This window comes from Glarea lozoyensis (assembly GCF_000409485.1).
Source record: "Glarea lozoyensis ATCC 20868 chromosome Unknown GLAREA9, whole genome shotgun sequence".
NCBI lineage: Eukaryota > Fungi > Ascomycota > Leotiomycetes > Helotiales > Helotiaceae > Glarea > Glarea lozoyensis.
This window is the reverse complement of record NW_007361004.1, coordinates 1,451,756-1,465,715: the sequence shown is the minus strand read 5'-3', so window position 1 is coordinate 1,465,715 and position 13,960 is coordinate 1,451,756. Positions and strand designations below refer to the sequence as shown.

The 13,960-nt window shown below is 46.5% G+C and overlaps 4 protein-coding genes across 4 annotated transcripts; 2 read left to right on the top strand and 2 right to left on the bottom strand.

The window, feature by feature from the left end:
• Nucleotides 1-263: 263 nt before the first annotated feature.
• Nucleotides 264-2,108, bottom strand: GLAREA_08435 (uncharacterized protein; the record flags this gene model as incomplete). The annotated part of the gene is made up of 1 exon (XM_008090480.1): nt 264-2,108. One exon carries the CDS (start codon nt 2,106-2,108, stop codon nt 264-266), a length of 1,845 nt encoding a protein of 614 aa, XP_008088671.1.
• A 1,203-nt stretch (nt 2,109-3,311) lies between these two features.
• Nucleotides 3,312-4,764, top strand: GLAREA_08434 (uncharacterized protein; the record flags this gene model as incomplete). The annotated part of the gene is made up of 5 exons (XM_008090479.1): nt 3,312-3,687; nt 3,876-4,068; nt 4,147-4,256; nt 4,306-4,400; nt 4,600-4,764. The coding sequence occupies 5 exons, from the start codon at nt 3,312-3,314 to the stop codon at nt 4,762-4,764; spliced, it is 939 nt and encodes a 312-aa protein (XP_008088670.1).
• Nucleotides 4,765-5,792: 1,028 nt separating this feature from the next.
• Nucleotides 5,793-8,677, bottom strand: GLAREA_08433 (RNI-like protein; the record flags this gene model as incomplete). The annotated part of the gene is made up of 2 exons (XM_008090478.1): nt 5,793-6,167; nt 6,218-8,677. 2 exons carry the CDS (start codon nt 8,675-8,677, stop codon nt 5,793-5,795), a joined length of 2,835 nt encoding a protein of 944 aa, XP_008088669.1.
• Nucleotides 8,678-11,796: 3,119 nt separating this feature from the next.
• On the top strand, nt 11,797-12,483 carry GLAREA_08432 (uncharacterized protein; the record flags this gene model as incomplete). Its single annotated transcript, XM_008090477.1, has 1 exon — nt 11,797-12,483. One exon carries the CDS (start codon nt 11,797-11,799, stop codon nt 12,481-12,483), a length of 687 nt encoding a protein of 228 aa, XP_008088668.1.
• Nucleotides 12,484-13,960: the final 1,477 nt, after the last annotated feature.

The window sequence follows — 13,960 nt, the reverse complement described above, 5'->3', positions numbered from 1 at the left end:
AACTTCCATTTTCATCTAGGCTTTCCGCCTCCCGCTGCTCGACCCACGCATTAATCGGATGACGGTGGACGCCAGCGATAGGGATCTCTGCGGGTGGCACAAAAGGTGAAGAATGTTTGTACAACAATGGCAAGTTTGCCAGCCTGCTTACTAAAAAATTGCATTTTTGATTTTTGCGGAAGCGTCTTACATCTGCTTCCGGAAAGCAAATACAATAGCAAGCACCATGATGCAATCATTTTCTATAGTAAACCTACGACAGGTCAGATTGTATCAATAAGATGGAATAGAACATGTAGCTGTACCTTTTTGTACTGAAAATGGAGTTGTAGAATGCCCTGTGTGGAAGAATCAGCTGCAAGAACTAGGGGTGCCATAGGATACTGGAACGCGCGGCAAATTGGCGGTAGAGCTTTTGGCGCTGCGCGCACACCATGTACCCATATTGAGAAAAAGAGACAAGTCGTACGTACCTTATCAAAGCTGCTTTTAAACCCCCGGTCGCCTTTGGCACTATAATCCCATTCCTTATCGACAATTCTGAAAGCGATATCTTCATATGGCGGTCCAGCAATGAAGCGTATCAGACACGTATCTTCCTCACCCGCCGGAGCGAATGATTCGCCGCGCCGTCTTCCATGTTCCCTGATGATTTTGAACGTTGGTGCCTTAGCTTTATCGATTAGATCTGGATAGAAAATGTTGAACTTGTAACCCTGAACAACTTTGGGAGGAGGGTTGTCATGATCATAATGTGTTTGGTTATACTTGTTCCATTCATAGCCCATCTGAACACGATTAAAGTATCGAGGCTTCCTGGGTCTATATTTGTCTGCCCATTGGGGTTTCGCGGTTGTGTCAACTGACTCTTCCCCAGTAAAAATTTCCTCATCCTCGTTGACCCCACGAGCAACTTCCCGCTCATACAATGCCGTGGTGGCCCGCGAGAAATCTTCTTGTACAACATTTGAGAATCGCTGAGTTCCTGGAGGGGCAGCCTCATGGACAGTAGTTGTGGGTGCTTTGCTGGTGGAGCCAGGAAGGGACTTGTGTGAATTATCATGCCGAGCGGGTATGTAACCCAGTTTTACAATTCTGCGTCGATCAGCAACTACCTTTTGTAGAAATGTGGACTCGTCCATGATCTCTGTCGATTTGTCTTCAGCGTTGAGTCTCAAAAGAGGTTCCGGATCGTGAATTTTGTTGTACTCGAAGGGTGGTTGTCCTCTCTCGTGATTTGAAACATTGAGCTCATCTGACTGCGGTCCTACAGGTTCTTTCGAGACAACATTGACCAGAGTCTGCTGCATCTTCGCTCGAACTTCAGCAGCGTCTTCTTCTTGTTGCTTGCGTAGAGTTTCCAGTCGACTGTCGAGCACAGACTGATATACTTTCTTGAGCTTGGCCTTTGCTTTCCAGACAAGGAGGCTGCGTAAGAGCTGTTCCCAGTAATCAACATCAATAGGCTCGTTTGATTTCAATTTCGTCCTAATTTGTTTCTCGAGCGCCTCAAGTTGCTCGTAGGTCTTGGGTCCCAGAAGCTTGTCAACATCCGCAGCAACTGAACCGACTGCGCGCCCTTCTCGACCTTGTGGTTTTAGCGCCAGCCGGCGTTCATTGCAGATGATTTGCATGGTTCTCCAGTAGTCTTGGTTCTTCTTGTTGGTTTCCAAGGCGACGTATGAACTAATATCGGTGTCCAATTCTCCAAGCTGAGCATCATTAAGTCCTTCAAAGACTCCTTCGGGGTCAACCACATCCACCTGGGCCTCTTCCTCATCGTCATCCAAGAGATCTCGATCGGGGTCTATGACACGTAGAATGACTGCAAGCCAGTCGATAGGCTTTGCTCTCCCTTCGCGCACGCGTATCTCAGCCTTCTTTTTGGCCTGCTTCAACACAAAACTGTCTTCTTGCGACACCCACAACCTAGTTTGTTCATCATCCAGTGTTTCCGTTTTTTTATGTTGCCGGAGATCAGGAGCTCTGTTTCCTAGTCCGCCTCTCGTTGGTTTGGATATTCGAGCATTTGGATCGTGGCGAGGGGCAGTAATATCTTTTCTAGGAGACGCTCTTCCGCTAATCATAGCTCTTCTTCCTGGATCCATGGTTGATATAATTCAGCGCAAATCTGGCGGAGGTGTAGGTTCGTGAGGGAGTTGCATGTCGCGAAGGAATTATTTGAAGTTGACCGCGACGGACGGGGTACCTGGACCCATAATAATTATCACGTAGCCAATCAACGCACCGCATGGACTTTCAGTCTGGACTCGACTTCACGCGGTCCTCCTTCGCTAGACAGTGAGTGACTGTCAAAACAATGATGTTAGAAGTTAATAATAAATAAACACTTGTGTTTCATTTCGACTTCTTGGCCAGACTACAAATATGGTTGCTTCTATTTTTTGCAATCGTTTCGGAAGGAAACGTCGCGATGTAATAAGCATGACTTATTATTATACGGCAGTAAATCGGCAGGTTATGGTAGCTACAAGAGTAGTAAAATTTCCAAGAAATATTACACATGTAATTCTCAAGTACATAACTTTCCTGAATGGAAATAGAGGTTAGTACAGGAGCTGTTCTAGTGAAAGCCAATTACTACTACATTCACATATATTATGATTACTTTGCTTAATTTAGGATACCTTTTGGAATATCATAACTACTACACCTCTCTTGTGGTTGTGGTTTGGGAGACTTGCTAGTATCACAGGTAGCAGTTCAGTCATGCAAGCGAAAACCCCAAGAACTCGACAGTATATATAGATGTTGATGGATAACCGGGTAATCTTACCGAGTAAATCTAATGATATTTGAGAAATACAAGCTGACCTTCAGTGTTCCAAAGCTCATTACCTCGAGGTTGAACACCACCTTGGTCCATATACTCGAGTACTGTCAAGCGAATGGCGGGAGCGGAACTGCACTGTACAATCAGTCTGAAGTTTCACAGAAGGCAACACGACTTTTCTTCAAAGCAGACTCACTGACTTTTCAATTGACGATTCTCCAATCAGAGAGTACATTAAGGTCGTAACTTTGTTGCTTAAGTGAATGAGTTGTGTAAAGGCAAACAGGCAGATGGTCCACTGATCCACTTTTTTGGCATTCGGCCAATCAACGCATGACCTTAGGTGAGGCGGCAGCAACCTTCGGGCTTTCGCCATCCAGCCTCACTTCCTCTCCTCTCACTCATGTACACTCACAGCCCTCTTTGATCAACTCAAGTCCCACCAACTTCATCAAGTTTATCTCGGGTCCAGAAACCAAAAGCAGTTGCCAGGGCGTCAAATCAAATCCCCTCCGTCATGGCAATCCTCCCCGCTCACCCCAAACTCAGCGTAACCATAACGTCCAACAACCGCACCCTCCCAGAATACCCGGACCCGTCACCTTTCGTTCACAAAACCTTTTGGGGTCCCCCGGAATCTGTTTCAAGTGTATATGTAGAATGCGAATCGGACACTGAATTCCAGATAAATTATGAAGTGAAACCCGGCTTCGAGCTGGAGCGTCGCCATAACGAGGTGTCGTTCTGGGCAGATGTGAATGGCCAAAGCATTGGAGGTTCTTGGTCTGGAGGTGTGAGATATGGATGGAAAAAGTGCTTTTCGGAGGCGATCACGAGACCGAATGAGGTGGATATGGCGTATCAGACGTTGAAGTTTAGTAGTTTGGAGAAGTGTGAGTTGTTTCTTGATTTATACCTCATCATACTTGCATCAACCGGATATCTAGCTATAGGCTCGCACACCTATGCCTCTCTTCTCTCAGTTCCATGATTTTATCTCCATTTTATCTTTTTTTTCTTAGTTCTTTGCCTTCATTGTAGTCTCATTTCGCAATTATAACTCCAACTAAAGCCATCATAGTAGACAATGTCTCCGTCGACCGCTTGAACAACGACAGAAAGTCTCTCGACGGCCTCGGGGAAATTCTAGTCTGCGTCTACCGCTCTTACCAAACGACCATAATCGACGAACGCTTCGTCCAGAGACCTTTGGAATCAGTAACCGAGATGTCGGAAAAGGCTTTAAAAGGCCAAGCTATCTCGCATGGTGTTGTGTAAGTTATAATCTCCTCTAATTCAACACGTGTTAGCTGCTACGAAATTATAAGTATACATTGCTAATCTTTTCATAGCTTTGGCGGCGAAGTACGAGAACCGCCAGAGCGACCGCATTACAAAAGAACATACCCAGATGGGTATTACACACCGCTAGCAATTTTTAGATTCAAATATCGTTCCCGAGGTTCGGGTTCCCCCTTCATTACGAGAACAGACCTCTAACACCTTAGTAGAAGCCCTTCAACAAGAACTAATCATCCCACGCTCGCCATCTCGCTCTGTCACTCCAGCAGCAGAGACAAATCAAGAACGTTTAACACGTCTAAAGGTATCGAGAAATCCTTCCTTTTAACCCATCCCTTACTACCCCTTCAACATAACCTTTCCTCGCACTCATGACTCTCTACATTTTCATTCCTTCTCCCCTACCTTCCCATTGCCCTATCTTTTTAAAGCCTTCCACCCTTCCTCCCCTCCCCACCTCATACTTTACCCATCATCACTCTCCAAACTAACACCCCACCAAGCGCGAAATATCCCACATCAAAGCCGAAGAAAAATCTCACGTCCGAAACCGGGCTGTAAAACGTGAGATACCAGATGACGACGAGCTTCAAATCCTGGAGTCCCGTCCGCGAAAAAGAAATAGTGTGTTAGGATCCGGTGTGGTGATTGATTTGACTGATGATTGATTTATCTGGGAGGGAAATTGGGACAGGAGTTGGGGTTATGGGGGGTAGTGGGAAAAGGATGGAACTAACTTTTGAGATACCCCACTATCTATATTCTTCATTTCCTTACAATAATTCTCGCTATAAATACGAATCATCGCCTATCGACTTATCCATCATCATTCCCATCAGATGTAACCCCCAGAACGCTGACATGCGCGAACCGTTACTTCAAAAAGCCAAGTAATCCAACGGCATTTGACAACATATCCAGTAGAATCTTGCACACAAATAACCACGAAACACCCTGTCCATTTACTCGCAGATATCTTAAAGGTTGTACGCTACATAAAAAGCATTGATATTTCAGAGTTATCGCGCGACTGTCGAGATTCTAAAGTGATAAAGTGTACATACATACTTGAACGTGGAAAGAAATTGTAAGAAAAAGCTTTGAACAAGAAAAGGTTGTCTACATAGAAGTATAATAGCTAGTCAAGATTACAACTCCACCACTGCTCTCTTATTTTCACACCCAAAGAATGTCCAATTGACATATTCATCACGATATCTGACTACTTTCTGCCAAAGACGAATTTCACTGACCATAATCGCAAAAGGTCATTCCCATCACATCAAAACCCCAACAAAAGACCATAAATATCATATCATTCATATCCTATCATGCAGATCTAAAGTACCTCTACCAATATCCCACGACCATCCAATTCTCTAAAGCCAGATTGCGGCTCATACATATCCTAGTTTTACTGGTATCCATCCACTTCTATATGAACCACCCCTACCAAAGTATCCGTAGTTCGATCCAAATACAGCCCTTCCAGCTTAAGAACTCGCATTTAAGCGCAGCATGAAACCCGATTGCTTGGGTAAAGAATAATCCTCCTCTTTCAAATCCGTAAATAACGCCCCGCTAAATCCAGAGAGATGAGTGCTCCGCCTCTCGCACCGTCATGATGCCCGTTTGATAACCAACTATCCATTCCTGATTCGATCATCTAGATATGGGCACTTGAATTCCTGCTTCGTCACCTCAATGTGCTTCCAATGCCGCCTTTCTTGCTAATCTCAAAGACCAGAGGCTTCCGCCCTCGTCGCCCATACGTCTTTCTACTTCTCTCCACGCCACCACTTTCAAGCCATCGTCCCAAATTCTTACACTGACTCACATCGAATTTTTCTAGGATGGTGCAGCCTTCGACGACGGCCTCGACACCAACGCCCGTCACACGGACACATCCGCGTACAGATAGTTCCTTAAGCTCCAGGAGATGTAGACCAATGGAGCGGAGAGAAGAATCTGAAACTGCAGAACCGCAGAATGATAGTTTGAGGGAGGAGAGATGGGGACAGCCTAATGAGAGGACTTCCGTTGCAGTGTCAGAGAGAGCGCAGCAAAAAGACTGAAATAGGTTAGTCAAATTTGAATTTGAATTCCAGATTGAAGGCTTACCAAGTCTAGTTCACGGAGGCCCTTTGCGGCGTTAGTGAGATAAACAATTGCGTTGTCAGTCAAATATGTACAATCCGCTAGGATCAACCTCCGGAGATTCGTGAATTTGTAAATACTCCAATGCTGAAAGCCACCATCGGTGATTGTGGTACAGCGGGTAAGGTCGATAGACTCGAGTCGACTATGAGCATGAACAGCTAGATGTGCCATGGATCGGTCTGTAACATGCTTGCAGTAGCTCAATATGAGCCGCTTCAGCTTCGGACAGCCGACAACAGTCCCCACAGGAGGTATAACTTGGTTAGTTTGAGCTTGTCCTGCTTTCTGACGAGCCGCGTTATTCTGCGGTGTGTTTGGTTCCGTGACAACCCAACCCACAATCCGGGCAAGCAAGTTATCGCTAACTTTCCGGCAATTCGACAGATCTATCTCTTGAAGTTCCTTGGCGTTGTTGGCCATTTCGAGGACCGCATTCGCGGAAATGTCCCAGACGCTTTTCATCTTCCATGACTGGGAGTAGGTCCCGCAGTTGTTTGACAGATAAGAAAATCCTTCGTCGGTCAAGTGGAAACAATTGCTAATATCGATGGTTTTTGCTCGTCTTCCCACAAATGGGCAAATAACATCGATCAAAGCCCGGTTTGTAACCTTGCGATTGTATAGTGATAGATCGAGATAGTGGCAAACATCAGGTGATGTGGTCAGCAACTTCGACCAATGCAGGGACACAGTCCTCAGACGCATAAGCTGATATATGTCCAAATATGAGAAGATAGAGATAAGCAGCGCGTCTGGTAGTACGCCTCTGTTGTACTGACTGGGTCGTCGCTGAACGGTCTTTGGCCGTTTAGGGCGATTGGAGTCTGGCGGTGTCATGGAATGAGGCGCAGGTCTAGCCGGAGTAGGTGTTTGAGTTCTCGATCTGGTTCTGGGGCCTGGAGGGGTAGCTTTTTCCTCGGATGGAGGAGTTTCTGGTGTGGGAGGAGCTAATGATCCCCTTCTTGCATTCCTAGTCCTCATCTTATCCATATCCACGCTGAGAAATGGATCGGGATCCAAAGGTTCCATGATGTCTTTATCTTCAACTCGGCTTGGCTTATGAGGGCTAGCGGGTTTGGAGGGTGTGAAGGTAACTTGTGGTAGTGACCCACGACGTGGAGTTCGCAATGAAACATCGATCTCTAGTCGACTAATAGGAGACTCGTCTCCATCTCCGTCAGTCATCAGCGTATCTTCCGATTCTGGTCTCGGTATTCGTTCTTTGGCTGTTACTTCAACTTGCCGCCTGATATCTGGAGAACATCTTCTCCAAAGTTCTTCCAATATCTCGCCGCTAATCATCAGGCATTCCACGGTGGTGATTGCTCGCACCGTGGCTGTCCTTCTAGGCGCCAAAGCTAGACTTGCAATTTCGCCAAAATACTGACCTTGCTTTAGTCGGGGATAAAGATACGAGCCTCTTTTTGCCTGCTCTGCATCGTGCTCAGGTGTGGTCTCATGAATTACTTCGGCTTCGCCTCGGACGATAAAGTAAATCTCATTTCCTGGAGAACCTTGAACAATGATATCCGTAAACGGCGGATAGGTCTTGGGTGTGGCGCTCAATCCCAGAAAATGAAGTATCTCTGGAGGAAGTGTTGAAAAGAGTGGCAACTCTTTCAAAGTCTTTCTCACGTTTACGAAACCACTGCCGAGCGCACTTCCTGCTGCGGGATCTTCTATCCCCTGCGGACTTGGTGACTTTCTTTTCTTTTTGTTAATCACGATACCCCTCTCAATAATTCCTTGGTCACCCTGGGAAACTTCCCCGGGAGCTGCTTCACGAGCAACTTTACCGCCTCGTGAGGGTAATGATGTAGAAACAAGCTTCGGACCATATCCACCTTCTTTTCTTTTCTTATTTAGAATGGTAAGTCGTTCCTGGGCCTCTTCCATAATCGCTTGCTCCATCTCGGGGAAGTTTGGCAGCTCTGCGCGCAGATCCTCCTTCTTCAACACAACCAACAAACATTTTGTTCTTGCTATTATAGTCGCAGTTCTTGGCACGTCCATTAGGATACCAATCTCCCCAAAGAAAGCCCCTGGTTTTAATTCAGCGTATGTTGCCTCGCCATCGCGCGACGTGACCGCCACAGCACCCCGCACCAGCCAGTACATCGCTTTGGCATCATCTCCCTCCGTCAGAACATGGTCGTGTGCAGTATGTACTTGGGGCCGCAGATGCTTTCCAATTGCCGCGAGGAACGAGTCTGGTGCTGAGACGAAGAGTGGGAAAGATCGTATGCGATCAACCAGGTCTAGTGGCATGTCGGGAATGGTTGATGCTGTGAGAGGGGACGGCCGCACTGGGCGGGAAGGGTTGGTCTCGACATTGAACGATCGAATCAAGGACAACGAATCTGGTATGGGTGCTCCATTTGATCTGAATGGAGAGCTGGGCCCTCCTCGACTGCGTCTCATGCTGTCTGTTTGTCCCAAAGATTAATCTCCCGTGTATTAATGATATTGTACGGCCTACGGCCGTCGTGCCGTGGGGCCTGCCAAACGGAATGCCAGATCTGCGGAGCGAACGTGAAGATGGTTTTATTGCGCCAACAATTGTGTGTACGTGAGAGATGATATTCGATCAAGGTTCGGCGGGTATGAGAGAAAGACACAGGCGGTCTCCAGTTGAGCTATTCGAGCAATGTGTACCGAAGAAACACTGCCAAACCACTTCCTTTGTTCGTCGGGTTTCAACGTGTTGTGTTCAAGGGACGTGCTCTGGTGAGATAATTGTCAGTTGATAATCTTTCTTCAGCAAGTCATTGATCGCTTCGATTTGCTCGGTACGTCAGCACAGGGTTGCACAACACCACTTACATTCCTGGGCGACAGCAGAACCAAAAGGTCGAGATGGCGTTGCACAACGTAGATGCTTCAGCATGGACGACAACGGTGTAGCTGCAAGCTCTCGCTGGATCCAGCGACAACAATATGACTTGCACCTGCTCGAGCTGGCTCAGGGCCGTGGGCACTGACACCCGACCTCTGCTTGCTCCGGTAGTGTGGGTTTGTCAAGCACGGAGCACCACCTGGGCGCCTTGGACCTCCCAAGTGCCCCTAAACGCACGAGGCAATAATTGGGTCCCGACGATGGTGCAGCGCAAGTGCTCTGGCGAGCTCGCGTGCGAAACGAAACCGCTGTGGAGAAGCTGGGAGCTTGTTCTGTGGTGGACTGGCGGTGGGTGGTGCAAGAATGGTGGTGGGACCGCGAATGACGACAGTTTTCGCGCTGTGCCAGCGGGGAATTATTGATGCTTAAGAAATAAGGGACTCGCAAAGTGCCGTACGGTACGAAACTCAGAGTTCTGCGTGAAGTTATAATTTCGCGAAGGACCCGATAAAGAGGAGCATGTCTGAGGATGTGAGCGAGCAAAGCATCGTCAATAGATAGTTATAACCACGGTCGCAGCGGCTCGTATTACCATTCATTGCCTAGACAAGACATGGTATTTTTGATAGTCCACTGCGCCAAACGCATCAGGGCCTGTAGGCCTAGACGCAGCCTCTCTCAACTTGTCTCTTGTCATCTCTCTTGCCCCCAATCCATCCATTCCCTCCCCTCCTTTTCATGCATTTCTATCTTCCTCAACTACCGATATCATGCTAATGATGCTTATCACACTTTGTCCTTCGTTTGGCGTGTTTGCGGCACCCGGCTCGTCACCCAATAGCGGACCCCTGGGCCAACATTGCATTAAATGTGTGAGATTGCTCAGATTGCCTTCTTCCATGTGCCTTCTGGAAGCCACCTGTTCTTCCATTTCACCATTCTTCAGCCCTGTCCCGTCACCAACATCCCGACACCCTGAAGAAGATCGCAGTCATCGGGTTTACCGAACCCCCGCAAAAGGGGTCAGATAGTGACACACATGCAGGTAATGTCGTGAGATCATTCCTTGAGGAAGATGTCATCTTGTATTCATCATGACTGCTGCCAAATATCCTATTTTCATTTGCGCTGCGTTTGGGGTTGGGCAATCCACTTTCAAGGAAGTTGCATGGAAGTCGCCCACTGCCGAACAACATCGACTGAGACGTGGGTAGCGGGCTTCCGTCCAAGTGGCAGAACTTCGTATCCAACGAAATGCAGCAATTTGCATTGGCGATTTTGAGTCTAGATAGGCCAACAAAGCTCTCCTCTCCAATGAGAAGCCGTCTTCGTTTGTAAGATCTTGCCAAACTTTGGTGTTTTTCGAGGATAAATGATTGAACATAGAAGACTGAATTGAGAAGAAAATCGAAGATCTAGGAAACACCGGTCTGAAACATGCGGTATGCAGCATTTCCAATGCAAGGGATTGCGGAAAGGATGCGAGATTAGCAGCAGTAAAATGCCAAAGATCATCCGAGGGAGATGAAGCCTTGCTGGTTAAAAACCTAGCTCGGTCTGACCCGTCACTAGGTGACTGAAGTGTAGCAATGACCACACTTCCTTCTCCTCAAGCAACGCAATTGGGTCCATTTCTTACCACTGCAAATGGTAACACAAATGACCAACTAAGATCCGAAAAATAAACTTGTTTCAGGCAAGATAAGTACCGTGCTCAACTTGACTCTATCGAAACTTGCTAATCAACATATAAGCAAGTGGAAAGCAGCTCGACTTCAACCAGCATTCGATACTCGAATGTTGTCTGTGATGCCTTCCTACACCTTTTTTAAAAAGCGCAAACGAGAATTGAACTGCAAACAGAATGCAAACGCAATCGAAGAGCTTCAAAGGCAGAGACGCGTCGGCTCGTGTCACTCAATTGAAGTTTATCGTAGGATAATTTGGTACATGCCAACTTCGCAGCCGCTGATGGACTGTGGAGTTGGCAAAGGGATCAAAATTCCTCCATGAAGTAATGAACGATACAACTATTATTTGAATAACATTCTGATAAAGAAGCTTGACAAGCGCGGTTGTTCTGGCGGGCCGGCACATGGTACGGTGGATCCTTGTATCACACGTGATCAGCCTCGAAGAACGACCCCGACCCCACATATAAGTTGGATGTCACTATCACCTTCACGATTCAACTTGTCTTATCTTGAATACAGCATTCGATTCCTTTGCTCTACTAATTTGCTAAGTCGTTGCTGCCCAACTTTCCAAGATCGATTACTTTCCAAGATCGGTTACTTTCCAAGATCAATTCAATTCTCAGACGCTTTATTTCTTCAAAATCCAATTGAAATTGCACCATGGCGGAGGTGAGGCTGCTTTTTCATTTTGTAATCATCGTCTATCTTCAATTTAACTAGTGTCAGAAAAGAGAGGGGCCTTCGACGGTATCCTTTTTGCTAAATCAGATTTTAGCTGAAAATGCGGAAGTGGCCAAAGGTAACTAGCATTCTCCCATACATAAGCATTTATTGACAAACAATCAGGATCTTTTGTCGATATCGTAATGGATGAAGAAAAAGATGCTGATGACACGGTCCTGACAGACTATTCATACGACTCGCACGAGTCCTAGGACACCGACAGACACTGGGAGTCCAACAACGAGATACCTATTAGTGACCGTCATGTGCTAAGTAGTGGTGACATGGGGGAAGCAATTAGCTTTGCATTTCCTGTCGACGTGGATTATGATGTCAATGATGAGCGTCATGTGTTTGACGAAGGCCTTTCTGAGGATGAGTCCACCGACAGCGGTCTAAGTTCCAACTACGAGGAGTTGATGGATTTTGACGCTGCAAATTATATCGTAGTCGTCAGAGAACATGTGAAGTGGCCAAGTAAAGTCGACTCCAATGATGAACAGCTAGAAGATGAAGATTACGAACCAGAAGAAGCTGGGGAAAATGGCACCATGCCTTCATCAGACGATGGATCAAGCTTCGCCGACGATGATACACCAGAGAGCGAAATAACTCCTGGAAAATGTTCTTCCCCGGTGCCCACCACCTTGCACGAGCTTTGTAAGGCAGATTTACACATGAAGGAGCAAAAAGAGTGTCGAGACCGTCTCTATTCGCGAGTCACTGAACTTCGAGAAGGGCTGCGAGAAATCGAGCTCCAAATTCCGGAAGCAGAATTATATCTTCAGATTGCTGAGAAGAACATTGAGACCAAGAGAGCTGCTAATAATGCGGTTCTTGAGGTTTCGGGGCTCTCACTGGAGCTTTTTGACGCTTACAAAGAGTTCTGTGAATCGCTTCACCCGGAATTCGGCCTGCGAGATGGATTTTCAATTCAATGTAACTCCAAGCATAATAACTCTTACGTGTAATATGACCCAGCATTCGGGATTTTCTAGGAATTTGTGGAGATCGACTACAAGATGTGCAACTTCAGATGTGAGGCTTCGGGCGAAGACGTTGTCGATTTTTGGCCGATTCGTTGTCCCGAGCCACTTACAGGAGTTGAAACTACTTGGGGTGAGCAATATGTAAGTCCTCGAACCTTTGTTTATTAAATTTGCAGAAGGCGTTAATACCATCTTTACAGTTTAATCTATATAAACTCGCGTTTCAAGCTGCAAGACAAGGTTCGGAGCCCGCAATGGAAATTCTCGTCAAGCTTGCCTCAGAAAATGCTAGTCTTGGAGGCTGGCTCTTTGAATATAAGTTCGAGGAGTTGCTGAAGCGTGACCCTATTGTGTCAAGACGGTGGACTTTTTTTCCGCGCATCAGATTGATAACCCAATCTCCACCAGGGAAAAGAAACATCGGCTGGCGTTGCAACTTCAAAATAACCACTGAACAGTTGAGGGTCAACCTATTAATGGACAAATTTACGCCTTTATCGACCAGGAACTTGGGGCTTGTTTAACGTCCTACAAAAATACGATGTAGGCACAAGGAAATTATCTTCTTTTATGTCGAGCCGAGGGCTTAATAGTCGGGGCAGAGCGAAGGCAAGGAGGATCCATTGATTTTAGAGTCGAGTATTACTGCCCAGGTGAGTTCAAACGTACTGAAACTGGCACAATAGTTGTTGGAACTTCGCTTGTACAAACATACTGACATGTCTCTTAGTTCAACCTGGCTCGATGTTTAAAGCCTTGCTTCCTACCAGCTGAGCTCTGATGAAGTGTGTCGTCACAGCTCTGATTCCCTGCCACATTACCGTGAAGGCCTGTCTGGATTCAACAGCTCGCGGATTAGAAAATACAGCGCACTAGCTTATTTTACCGACTTGGTAGCTTTAGTTCTCTTATAATTTGAGCAAATCCAGCGTCAAGTTTCATTATTCTACTCAGTTCTGGACTCTCTTTTCAATGTTGATGGTATTCAGAATTGCACACTCGCTGCGATGTTACCAAAGTGTAATACACTCAGCCATTTGAAACACCAATGGCTGACTCATATCAAAGGAAATTACATGAAACGAATGAGGGACTCCTTTTGACATATTTTTCAATCGCCGCAGTATCCATTTATTTTCTTTTGCTGGAGCTGCCACATCCTCTCACACTCTACTCAATCACGCTCTGCAACACTTATAGTTATCCCCTCCTGGGCAAAAGCCTGCGATAACAAGACATTAGCCCCATTCATAGCTATCGAATCGTAAAACAACAACTTACCAGTGCGACGAGTACCAGAGCAAGAGTTAAAAGTCCAATCGCAATACGACAGACCACCGCAAGGATTCACAGAACTCGAACCCTCGAGCCCAACCACACAACACTTAACATTATTGGGATCCGAAGGACAACCACCGCTAATGTAGGAACCGCTGTAGCTATTGCAGGTACCGGTCGT